The sequence below is a fragment of the Schistocerca piceifrons genome, chromosome 4, assembly GCF_021461385.2.
Source record: "Schistocerca piceifrons isolate TAMUIC-IGC-003096 chromosome 4, iqSchPice1.1, whole genome shotgun sequence".
NCBI classification, from domain to species: domain Eukaryota; kingdom Metazoa; phylum Arthropoda; class Insecta; order Orthoptera; family Acrididae; genus Schistocerca; species Schistocerca piceifrons.
In genome coordinates this window covers 16,588,130-16,601,907 of record NC_060141.1, presented here as the reverse complement: position 1 = coordinate 16,601,907, position 13,778 = coordinate 16,588,130, and the positions used below count along the sequence as shown (strand labels likewise).

The 13,778-nt window shown below is 42.2% G+C and overlaps 1 protein-coding gene across 1 annotated transcript in view; it reads right to left on the bottom strand.

Moving 5' to 3' along the window:
• LOC124795542 (nuclear pore complex protein Nup155) overlaps window positions 1-13,778 on the bottom strand; it is a 258,190-nt gene that overhangs the window by 207,585 nt on the left and 36,827 nt on the right. Inside the window, 1 exon segment of the mRNA XM_047259615.1 lies at window positions 2,454-2,608. Coding sequence (XP_047115571.1) covers window positions 2,454-2,608 — 155 coding nt within the window.

Sequence of the window (13,778 nt, the reverse complement as noted above, 5' to 3'; positions counted from 1 at the left end):
TCTGCTGATGAAACAGTGACTGTGAAAATTTGACTCGCTATCTTTCTGGACAGATATGGTAAAACCTAATGGAACAAACTGCCGTTTAGTCAAAGGGACTGTACTAAAAACCACAATATTATTACCACACATTTACCTTGAGCTCAGTGCACAGCAATGGGAGCAAAGACACCAGAGGAGGTCGTCCTTCTTTATTTCGACAGGATTATAATAGACAGATTGGGAGACAGCATTTCTTGGCTTGTTACTGTTTGCTGGAACCTACAGAGCTTCTCATCTCCACTTCATGGATATGTGGGTGTGCAGGACACACCATCAATGATGGAGATGAGAGAGAAAAAGTCTGACAAGTTGGCTGCTATTCATGAATTTCTGGTACTAATAAGTGTTTGCTTTAGTAGCACACACTTGGTGTATGCAGGAGTGCAAACTGTTGGTTCAGCCTGTCAGTGTGATAGTCCTTCAGATGTTCAACATCTTGCTGTTCACATTAGAGACAGAGAGGAACATAACAGTTGGTAACTGGTACATCACTTGCCAGAACGTCGCTGGACAAGGAGCTGACTTTAGTGGGAACATTGTGAAAAAAAGTGGTCTCTTACATTTCCAGGAAACCTTACTCTGTAATGCTAATATCATTAGTACACAATTATGCCAAGACAGACGCAAAGGCAGGTGCCGATAAAACAACAGAAACTGTTACTCTTATAATTGCACTAAGGGTGGTGAGGACACGTGTGGCCAGCTATGCAGGTACTAGAGTGTTCGCAGAAGAACACGGAGATGGCTCCTTGTTGTGTTGTTCCATCTCAATATCTCAGCACTAAACCCTTATGCCATTTACGAGATGAACATTAATCAAAAGGTACAAAGAAGACTTTTCTGAAGAAGCTTGCCAACTTATAGTGGAGTTCTGTCAGGAGAATTGGTAACAGTCACATACCCACAACGTTATGGAGACAAAGTAGTTTCTGATGGCCCACAGCACAATAGTTCAAAACAGCAACAGCAGGATCATCGTCATGAAACACACGAGGAGACTGGAACCAAACTACCACTGACCAAGTGGAATAGGTGTCACATGTGCCCAAGAACAAACGACAACAAGCATTCATTCCACATTATGTGCTATTTTTATGAAACATGTATGCAAAGCGCATTACAAAGTTATCTGCACAAAAAGTGGTTAGTTCACTGAAATATTTTTACAGTCCAAATAGCTTTACATTAATAGTATATAGCTTTTTTTGTATTATGTTATTTTTCCTTTGTTCCTCACATAATAAATTACAATGTCATTAAATGATGTTAAGTACATGCTGTTTTCATTCATTTATGTTTATAAATCATCAATAAACCGTAACATCTCATTTATCTCAGACAGACATATCTACTCAGCTTAATTTGTGCCCAGATCTAACTGACCAACACAAGCACTTGTGTTAGCTCTTGCACACAAGTGCTTAGGGGTTAAACATTCTTTTGCTAAGTGTGAATTGTACACATCATAACTTCTGTGTGGAAGTCCCAAGACATAGTTTGATGTGAACTGCACTTCACAGATTTCATTTGCAACAAAATAGGCAATTGTGTTTAACCTCTTGTATTAATTTTGAATGCTCACTATTACTCAAAATATTTCTGCGAAGTTCTAAACTTAGAATCTGAGGCAAGTGTTGTTACTTCAAACTTTAAAACATTTCAGTAAAGCAACTGCTGGTTCACAAGCATTGAATTTAGTTTAAAATTTAATTAGGTTCAATATAAAAATTTACTTTATGATGCTGAATTCAGGGCACGCCACTGATCTGCTTCCATACAATTGATAAGGAGGATTAGGATTTAACATGCTGTCAATGACAAAGTCATTAGAGATGGTACACAAGATCAGATTGGATGATGAAATTATCTGTGCCCTTTCAATAGAATTATCCTGGCATTTGCCTTACGCAATTTAAACATCACAGAAGACATAAACCTAAGGCTGGATGAGAATTTGAATCACAGTCCTACTGAAAAGCTGTCCAATAGCTGACCACTACACCAACTTGCTTGGTGCCATGTAATCAAACTTTTAAGTATTAGTCACTGCACACACAAATGAGCACTCTGTCATGAATACATATTGACTGAATAAAGTACTTTTAGGAAGATCCTACATTTCCTATTATAGCTTATTTCAGATTAGCATGCCCACATCCAAGTGTCCAAAAACGCGAGCACGCGCCCCCACACACGCAAGTGCGCGCGCGCCCAGACACACACACACACACACACACACACACACACACACACACACACACACACTGTAGGTATTTTAGTGGTATATGGTAAGCTGTATAAACACAAATGTGGTATATTATTATTTTCAATTCTTCATATCTTAAATTTAGGATTTCTTGTTATGTAGTTAGTGCAATATTATAGATTTCTATAAAAAATTTAAGAATTACCTTGTATACGATCTCACAAAGACTCCCATCACGGCCACCCAAAAAGAGGCGGCCAGAGAGAGTGCTGGAAACTGTGTTGATTGTGACACCATCGGTTGGAAGTGCAAATACTGGTTCTGGGAGTAAGTGCATTTCTTCAAGATCACCGAGGGGCCCTACAAACAGTCTTTTTCTTTAATCTGCAGTGAATAGATCTCTTAAGATTGTCACCAATAAATTGCTATTAGATAAATAAAACATACCGAAATTTACATTTGTTCAACAAACAAGGTTGCCAAACTCGTTTAAATTTGAGAAGAAGTTCGCAAACATGTGCTATTAAATACTAATTGTACCATCAGTCATATGTGACTTATTTCTAAAACACAGATGCTTAGCATGTACTGTGTACTGATGATCTTTGGATCTTTATGCAGAGTGGGTGTATTTTATAAGAATTTATTTTATTAACTGTGCATAACTGCACTATATTGCAATACACTATCTATAATGCTGCTGCTGTTGTGGTCTTCAGTCCTGAGACTGGTTTGATGCAGCTCTCAATGCTACTCTATCTTGTGCAAGCTTCTTCATCTCCCAGTACCTACTGCAACCTACATCCTTCTGAATCTGCTTAGTGTATTCATCTCTTGGTCTCCCTCTACGATTTTTACCCTCCACATTACTAAACTGGTGATTCCTTGATGCCTCAAAACATTTCCTACCAACCGATTCCTTCTTCTAGTCAAGTTGTGCCACAAACTCCTCCCCAATTCTATTGAACACCTCCTCATTAGTTATGTGATCTACTCATCTAATCTTCAGCATTCTTCAGTAACACCACATTTTGAAAGCTTCTATTCTCTTCTTGTCCAAACTCCTTATCGCCCACATTTCACTTCCATACATGGCTACACCCCATACAAATACTTTCAGAAACGACTTCCTCACACTTAGATCTATACTTGATATTAACAAATTTCTCTTCTTCAGAAATGCTTTCCTTGCCATTGCTAGTCTACATTTTATATCTTCTCTACTTTGACCATCATCAGTTACTTTGCTCCCCAAATAGCGAAACTCCTTTACTACTTTAAGTGTCTCATTTCCTAATCTAATCAGCATCGCCCGATGTAAGTCGACTACATTCCATTATCCTCGTTTTGCTTTTGTTGTTGTTCATATTATATCCTCCTTTAAAGACACTGTCCATTCCACTCAACTGCTGTTCCAAGTACGTCGCTGTCTCTGACAGAATTACAATGTCATCGGCGAACCTCAAAGTTTTTATTTCTTCTCCATGGATTTTAATTCCTACTCCGAATTTTTCTTTTGTTTCCTTTCCTGCTTTCTCAATATACAGATTGAATAACCTCAGAGATAGGCTACAAACCTGCCTCACTCCCTTCCCAACCACTGCTTCCCTTTCATGCCCCTCGACTCTTGTAACTGCCATCTGCTTTCTGTACAAATTGTAAATAGCCTTTCGCTCCCTGTATTTTACCCCCTGCTACCTTCAGAATTAGAAAGAGAGTACCCCAGTCAACATTGTCAAAAGCTTTCTCTAAGTCTACAAATGCTAGAAACGCAGGTTTGCCTTTCCGTAATCTATTTTCCAAGATAAGTCGTAGGGTCAGTATTACCTTACGTGTTCCAACATTCTATGGAATCCAAACTGATCCTCGCCTAGGTCGGATTCTACCAGTTTTTCCATTCGTCTGTAAAGAATTCGTGTTAGTATTTTGCAGCTGTGGCTTATTAAACTGATAGTTCAGTAATTTTCACATCTGTCAACACCTGCTTTCTTTGGGACTGGAATTATTATACTCTTCTTGAAGTCTGAGGGTAATTCACCTGTCTTATACATCTTGCTCACCAGATGGTAGTTGTGTCAGGGCTGGCTCTCCCAAGGCTATCAGTAGTTCTAATGGAATGATGTCTACTCCCGGAGCCTTGTTTCGGCTTAACTCTTTCAGTGCTCTGTCAAACTCTTCACGCAGTATCACATCTCCCATTTCATCTTCATCTACATCCTCTTCCATTTCCATAATACTGTCCTCAAGTACATCGCCCTTGCATAGACCCTCTATTACTCCTTCCACCTTTCAGCTTTCGCTTCTTTGCTTAGAATTGGGTTTCCATCTGAGCTCTTGATATTCATACAAGTGGTTCTCTTTTCTCCAAAGGTCTCTTTAATTTTCCTGTAGGCAGTATCTATCTTACCCCTAGTGAGATAAGCCTCCATATCCTTACATTTATCCTCTAGCCATCCCTGCTTAGCCATTTTGCACTTCCTATCGATCTCATTTTTGAGACATTTGTATTCCTTTTTGCCTGCTTCATTTACTGCAGTTTTATATTTTCTCCTTTCATCAATTAAATTCAATATTTCTTCTGTTACTCAAGGATTTCTACCAGCCCTCGCCTTTTTACCTACTTGATCCTCTGCTGCCTTCACTACTTCATCCCTCAGAGCTACCCATTCTTCTTCTACTGTATTTCTTTCCCCCAGTCTTGTCCATTGTTCCCTTATTCTCTCCCTGAAACTCTGTACAACCTCTGGTTTAGGCAGTTTATCCAGGTCCCATCTCCTTAAATTCCCACCTTTTTGCAGTTTCTTCAGTTTTAATCTACAGTTCATAACCAATAGATTGTGGTCAGAGTCCACATCTGCCCCTGGAAATGTCTTACAATTTAAATTCTGGTTCCTAAATCTCTGTCTTACCATTATATAATCTATCTGAAACCTGTCAGTATCTCCAGGCTTCTTCCATGTATACAACCTTCTTTTATGATTTTTGAACCAAGTGTTAGCTATGCTTAAAAAGTTATGCTCTGTGCAAAATCCTACCAGGCGGCTTCCTCTTTCATTTTTTACCCCCAATCCATATTCACCTACTACGTTTCCTTCTCTCCCTTTTCCTACTACCGAATTCCAGTCACCCATGACTATTAAATTTTCGTCTCCCTTCACTATCTGGATAATTTCTTTGATTTCATCATACATTTCTTCAATTTCTTCCTCATCTGCAGAGCTAGTTGGTATATAAACTTGTACTACTGTAGTAGGCGTGGGCTTCGTGCCTATCTTGGTCACAATAATGCATTCACTATGCTGTTTGTAGTAGCTTACCCACACTCGTATTTTTTTTATTCATTATTAAACCTACTCCTGCAGTACCCCTATTTGATTTTCTATTTATAACCCTGTATTCACCTGACCAAAAGTCATGTTCCTCCTGCCACCGAACTTCACTAATTCCCACTATATATCTAACCTTAACCTATCATTTCCCTTTTTAAATTTTCTAACCTACCTGCCCGATTAAGGGATCTGACATTCCACACTCCTATCCGTAGAACGTCAGTTTTCTTTCTCCTGATAACAACGTCCTCGAGTAAGCCCCGCCCGGAGATCCGAATGGGGGACTATTTTACCTACAGAATATTTTACCCAAGAGCACACCATCATCATTTAACCATACAGTAAAGCTGCATGCCCTCAGGATAAATGACGGCTGTAGTTTCCCCTTGCTTTCAGCCGTTCGCAGTACCACCACAGCAAGGCCGTTTTGGTTAGTGTTACAAGGCCAGATCAGTCAATCATCCAGACTGTTGCCCCTGCAACTACTGAAAAGGCTGCTGTTCCTCTTCAGGAACCACACATTTGTCTGGCTTCTCAACAGATACCTCTCCGTTGTGGTTGCACCTACGGTACGGCTATCTGTATCGCTGAGGCATGCAAGCCTCCCCACCAAAGGCAACGTCCACGGTTCATGGCGGAACCTATAATGCTACATAAATGAAATAATCCTATTCAGTGTACTTTTGTTGCAAAACTGAGTCAAACTGAAGAATCTTCCACACTGGATTGCCCCAAAAAGGAAGTAAAGACATAATCTTCATCTGGAAATATTTAATATCGGACTGTAGTAAGACTGGTAACTGGCCTCTCCATTATGCCAGGGAAGAGTTAGGTTTCAATAATACTAAGAGAATGGTATGTGGTACAGGTGCCTTACGAGACTGAACTGACGGAACATAGAAAAATTTCGAAGAAGGGCAGCTCATTTTGGGTTATAACAAATTTCCATATGTTCTCTTTGATAGTGGAATGAATGAGAAGTAGTCAAAGTGGTTCTATGAAGAGAGGAAGAGCCTCATCCAGGTGTAGGTCGCAGTAGGGGGCAGCAGACATCTAACAAAGAAACTCAGTTTAGTTTGGTACCAAAAGAGAGTAGGAAGAAAACGGTCTTGCTACTACGTAGTAGCCACTGGAAAGGTGTAGGCTAGATGGTACAGGACAAATTAGGAACAGGGTACCCGGTCATAAGTACTGTGAAGCCGAGTGCTAGCCTTAGACAGGTGACAGAGGACACGGGGAATTTGTGCAAAGGTTTCAGCAAAATGGACTGTATTATTGTAGTAGGTGGGGCAGGGAACAGCCTGGATAAGAATAGTCATCAGTAGTTATTTTGCTCCCTAAGTACCAAAACTCATTTACTACTTAAAGTGTCTCATTTCCTATAAATTCCCTCAGCATCACCTGATTTAATTCGATTACATTCCATTATCCTTGTTTTGCTTTTTTTGATGTTCATGTAATATCCTCCTTTCAATACGCTGTCCATTCCGTTCAACTGCTCTTCCAGGTCCTTTGCTGTCTCTGACAGAATTACAATGTCATTGGCAAACCTCAAAGTTTTTATTTCTTCTCCCTGGTTTTGAATTCTACTCCAAATTTTTCTTTTGTGTCTTTTGCTTCTTGCTCAATATACAGATTGAGTAACATTGGGGATAGGTTACAACCCTGTCCCACTCCCATCTCAATCACTGCTTGCCTTTCGTGCCCCTTGACTCTTAGAACTGCCATTTGGTTTCTGTAGAAATTGTAAGTAGCCTTTTGCTCCCTGTATTTTATCGGTGCCACCTGCAGAATTTGAAAGGGAGTATTCTAGTCAACATTGTAAAAAGATATCTCTAAGTCTACAAATGCTAAAAATGCAGATTTGCCTTTCCTTACCCTGTCTTCTAAGATAGGTCGTAGGGTCAGTATTCCCTTGCATGTTCCAACATTTCTACGGAATCCCACTTGATCTTTCCTGATGTCTGCTACTACCAGTTTTTCAATTTGTTTATAAAGAATTCATGTTAGTATTTTGCAACTGTGATTTATTAAACTGATAGTTCAGTAATTTTCAAACCTTCCAACACCTGCTTCCTTTGGGATTGGAATTATTATACTCTACTTGAAGTCTGAGGGTATTTCGCCTGTCTCATACATCTTGCCCACCACATGGAAGAGAGTTGTCACGGCTGGCTCACCCAAGGCTATTAGTAGTTCTAATGGAGTATCGTCTACTCCCGGGTCCTTCTTTCGACTTGTGTCTTTCAGTGCTCTGTCAAATTCTTTCCACAGTATCACATCTACGTCCTCTTCCATTTCCATAATCTCGCCCTCAGCAACTGGTTTTCCATCTGAGCTCTTGATATTCATATAGGTGGTACTCTTTTCTCCAAAGGTCTCTTTAATTTTCCTGTAGGCAGTATCTATCTTATCCCTACTGATATATGCTTTACATCCTTACATTTGTCCTCTAGCCATCCCTGCTTTCCTGCCTGAATTTAATTGATAAAAATACAGTAAATGAGGCAGGCAAAAAGGAATACAAACATTTCAAAAATGAGATCGACAGGAAGGTTAGGTAATGTCATCAAAATATTACAGGTTTGAGTAATAAGGTGAAAGAGCTTCCTGTCTGGAAAATTTACAGAACTCTGAAAAGAGACATCCTGTGTCTGAGCAACACATAACCACAGGGCTGGATACATTACATATAAAAGATTACACTCTAGCAGCTAACTCAAGCAGAACTAATATGGAAAAAGGATGCATTGTTACATATATTAAGACAGAACACAAAGTTCAAAAACATTGAGACAATTGCATTTTGTAGTGATCAGCACATCAAGTGTGTGCTTGTGAATTAATACCGAAAAATAGTTCACTTTTAATTATAACTGAATATAAATCCCAAATGAGAAACTTTAAACTATTTATGAGGAATCTGGATTCCTTACTGTGATATCTGTCATACAGCAGCAAGAAGTCATTAGTCTGTGGTGACTTCAGTGCAGGCTTTCTAAAGTATTCTGATAGGAAAAATGATTTGGAGACCTCATTCATATCCTACAATTTTATCTCTGTAATTAACTTTCCAACATAGGTGGAAATTGAAATTGTGGTAAGTCACTATGGGACCAAGCTGCTGAGGTCATCAGTCCCTAGGCTTACACACTACTAATCTAACTTACAACTTACACTAAGGACAACACACACACCCATGCCCGAGGGAAGACTCGAACCTCCAACGGGTGGGGGTGGGGGAACCACGGAACTGTGGCTAGGCACCTCAGACCACGTGCCTACCCCGCACTGCCCAACATAGGCGGATAAAGACAGTAGTACTATCTGATAATGTTTTCTTTGGTGAAGCTCCAAGCACATGGTTGGTCAGTTGATTTGGGGGAGGGGACCAAACAGTGAGGTCATTAGTCCCATCAGATTAGGTAAGGATGGGGAAGAGCAGGGGACAGTTGCCTCAACAGCAGAAACAATGGCTATAGTGACCTCGTCCACCGCCAAATCAATGTCACCACAAAGTGGAGCAATGGCCATAGTAGCAGTGGTGTAGGCTGCCCAATCAGCTCCACAAAGAGACCATCATGGCAACTGGTCAGGTGGTTGGGATTGAAGAAGAGAAACCAGGATAGGAAAGTGGTCGCTACCACAGAGGTTGTCGTGGACCCTCCAACTGAGGTATGGAAGAAAACCTGGGCTACTAAGAGAGAGGTCAATGGCCGAGTATGTGCCACGAGTCAAGCTAAAATATGTGGGAGCACCAGTGTTAAGGAGGCAAATGTCCTGCTGTGCCAAGAGAGCCTCAACGTTCCTACCCTGGCCCGAGATCTGGGCCCCACCCGATAAAGGGTTGTGGGCATTAAAGTCCCCCAAAAGGAGGAATGGCAGGGGGAGCTGGGCGGACAAGGCAGCTGGGTCAGCAAGAGGGACAACCTCATCCGGTGGAAGGTAGAGGGAACAGATGGTAATCTCCATTCCTGCCCGGATTCTAACAGCCACAGCCTCGAGAGCCGTGTGAAGTGGCACTGGAGCACTAGGAACAGTGGCAAGAATGTGAACACAGACACCGTCAGACACCCTGTCGTATTTACGCGGTTCTTATAGTAGCCCCGGTAGCCACAGACGGAGGGGGTCCGCCGGACAGGAAACCAGGTTTCCTGTAGGGCCAAACAAGTGGCAGGGAAGCGGCACAAAAGCTGTTTCAACTCAGCAAGGTGGTGGAAAAAACCACAGCCATTCCATTGAAGGATAATGGTATCCGACTGTGAGGACATGAAAGAACCTGGAGGGTGGGGGTGAGGGGGGATAGGTCACACCTTAGAAGCGCCCGCCACCACCGATTGCGAAGTAGCCTGATCAACTTCCATAGGAGCTGTGGGTCGAGCAACATCTAGCTCCTGAGTGGACGCTAGATGCTCCACATCATCTTCATCTGCAGTGGTGAACTCCTTTTCTGTCTCTATGTCCTTCTCCTTTTGCTTTTTCTTCTTTTTGGTAAGGTCCCGTTTTTCCCTCAGGCTGGCTGGGCTTTTCCAACCCAGTCTCATGGCCCGAGGAAGACCTGGAAGCCCTACGGCCCTCAGGTGGTGGCTTTTTCAGCCACTGGCCGACACCTGGAGGGGCAGTAACTGTGGAAGGGAGGGCACCAAGCAATCCCTTCTGCACGAGGGGAACCGGAGAAGGCGGGCACTTCTCCGGTTCAGAGGTGGGGACGAAAGTCCCCAAAGAAGGAGGGGTTGTTACTCCCGATGGTGAAAACAGGGGGCCAACGGAAGAGGGTGTTCCCCCAACTATCAAGTGGGCAGGAATAGATGGCCGGGCTGGAGGGCCCACAAAAAGCAGCTGAGCTTGAAGGCTCATCGCCAGGGGTGGCGACATCAAAGCTGCTGCAGCATACAGCAATGAAATGCGCACAGGGTGAAGTCGATCGTACTTGTGTTTAGCCTCCGTGTAAGTGAGCCTGTCCAAGGTCTTATACTCCTAAATCTTCCATTCTTTTTGATAAACCACGCAGTCTGATGAGCAAGGTGAATGTTTCAGTCCGCAGTTGACAAAAACAGGGGGCGGCGAACACGGGATGTCCACAATCTCAACAGGTAGGGTTGGCGTCACATCTCTATGACATATGCCCAAACCCCCAGCACTTAAAGCAGCGCACGGGAGGAGGGGCGTACGGCTTAACATCACATCGATATATCATCACCTTGACCTTCTTGGGCAGGGCGTCACCCTTGAAAGCCAAGATGAAGTCGCCGGTGGTGACCCTACTATCTTTAGGTCCCCTGAAGACACGTCGTACAAAATGGACACCGCGGCGTTCCAGATTTGCACGGAGCTCGTCGTCAGACTGCAACAACAGATCACAATGAAAAATAAGTCCCTGAACCATATTGAGGCTCTTATGAGGTGTGATGGAGACAGCAACATCACCGAGCTTGTCACAAGCAAGCGAAGCCCGTGACTGTGTTGGGGATGCTGTCTGTATGAGGACTGCTCCAGACCTCATTTTAGACATGCCCTCAACTTCTCCAAACTTGTCCTCCAAGTTTTCCACAAAAAACTGAGGCTTTGTGGTCAGAAATGAGTCCCCGTCTGTTCGGCTGCAAACCAGAAATCGAGGAGAATACGTCTCACCAGGTAATTTAGACCGCCGTTCCTCCCCTGGTGTGGGCAGGGAAGGGAACAAGTGGGGGTCATACTGTAAAGCATTGGACTTTCCTTTCTTAGAGACTCGTGCTTGCGCGCTATTCAGATTTTGTTCCATGGTGGTCTCACAAGCAGCTAAGGAAAGGAATGTCCACCCAGACAGAGACCCGCTTGCCTGGGTAAGCCTAATATAACCAGGGTGTGGCAGGTTCCCCAGAGGTCACCCACTAGCCACTGCTCTACCTCAACAGCCATGCGTCTCCTCGGCGCGCAGCACACCTTAAGATTGATTATTTATTTACTTATTTATTTATTTTATAGGTGTTTATATCATCCTCGCGACCCAGGCAGTTAAGCCACGATCCCTGGGCTCTGTACCGTACAACGTTCCACAGTTGCGCCTTACGGTGGTCGTTTAAGCACGCTCAGAGCTTACGGTATTGAGGACTGGTGGCACTTCCCTGTCCCCAGCTCAGGGACCCCGGGGTCGCCAATCCCGTACCCAGCAACTAAATGCTGAGCCCCCTGAGGGTCTTAGGAACTGTAAACATTGACATCTGGTATCCTCAGCAAATCACAGTTTGGGTTTCAGATGGGTTGCTCTACTGAGACTGCCATTTGCAGGTTCACTCGCCAGATTTTACCTGCATTAAACAATACAGTAGTGCCAGTTGGTATTTTCTGTGACCTAAGGCACTGGCCTGTGTGACTAACAGTCTTCTCCCAAATAAAATAAAGTTTTATGGGGTCAATGGCATAACCAACAAAACAATGTTATATCTAATCAAAAGAATGCAGCAGTTGTACTTAGTAATTCAAGCAACACAGTCCAGACACACAATTCTAATTGGGAAGAAATCACATGTGAGGTTCCCCCAGACTTAATATAGGTCCAATACTGTTCCTCATATGCGTAAATAATCTTCGGTCTAATATACAACAAGCAAAATTAGTTCATTCTGCATGTGACAGGAGTATTGTAATCAATCCATGCAAACATATTGAAACAAAACAAATGGCAAACAGAGTTTTTAAAACAATCTATTTTTAAAAAACACAAAATATTCAGTTTTGCACATCTAGGGACACTACACCAATGATAAGTGTAACACATGGTGAGAAACTAATAAACAGGGTGCAAATTTCAAAGTTATTACGTGTCCATACTGACGAGAATTTAAGTTGAAAAAAGCACATTTTGGAACTCCTAAACAACTTAGTTCAGCCACATTTGCACTAAGAATAATTGCATATCTTGATGGAAGACAAATCAGTGAGTTGCCATATTGCATATTTTTATTCAATAATGTAATGTGGAATAATGTTCTGCGGTAACTCATCTTTAAGAAAGAAAATGTTTGTTGCTCAAAATCATGCTGTAAGAATAAATAATATGTGGTGCTCATCTGCGATCATCTTGTAGATATTTGTTTAAGGAGCTGAGCATTCTGACTACTGCTTCACAGTATATTTATTCCCTCATGAAGTACACCGTAAATAATCCACGGCAGTTCTAAAGGGGCAATGATATACAACATTACAATACCAGAAGGAAGAATGATATCTGTTACTCTCCATTAAGGTTGTCTTAAGCATAAACAATTTACAATTTGTACAGAAACCAAATGGCAGTTATAAGAGTTGAGGGGCATGAAAGGGAAGCAGTGGTTGGGAAGGGAGTGAGACAGCGTTGTAGCCTCTCCCCGATGTTATTCAATTTGTATATTGAGCAAGCAGTGAAGGAAACAAAAGAAAATTCGGAGTAGGTATCAAAATCCATGGAGAAGAAATAAAAACTTTGAGGTTCGCCGATGACATTGTAATTCTGTCAGAGACAGCAAAGGAACTTGGAAGAGTAGTTGAACGGAATGGATAGCGTCTTGAAAGGAGGATATAAGATGAACATCAACAAAAGCAAAACGAGGGTAACTGAATGTAGTCTAATTAAGTCGAGTGATGCTGAGGGAACTAGATTAGGAAATGAGACACTTAAAGTAGTAAAGGAGTTTTGCTATTTGGCGAGCAAAATAACTGATGATGGTCGAAGTAGAGAGGATATAAAATGTAGACTGGCAATGGCAAGGAAAGCGTTTCTGAAGAAGAGAAATTTGTTAAAATCGAGTATAGATTTAAGTGTCAGGACATCGTTTCTGGAAGTATTTGTATCGAGTCTAGCCATGTATGGAAGTGAAACATGGACGATAAATAGCTTAGACAAGAAGAGAACAGAAGCTTTCGAAATGTGGTGCTACAGAAGAGTGCTGAAGATTAGATGGGTAGATCACATAACTAATGAGGAGGTATTTAATAGAATTTGGGAGAAGAGTAGCTTGTGGCACAACTTGACTAGAAGAAGGGATCGGTTGGTAGGACACCTTCTGAGACATCGAGGGATCACCAATTTAGTATTGGAGGGCAGCGTGGAGGGTAAAAATCGTAGAGGGAGACCAAGAGGTGAATACACCAAGCAGATTCAGAAGAGTGTAGGTTGGAGTAGGTACTGGGAGATGAAGAAGATTGCACAGGATAGAGTAGCACGGAGAGCTGCATCACAAACC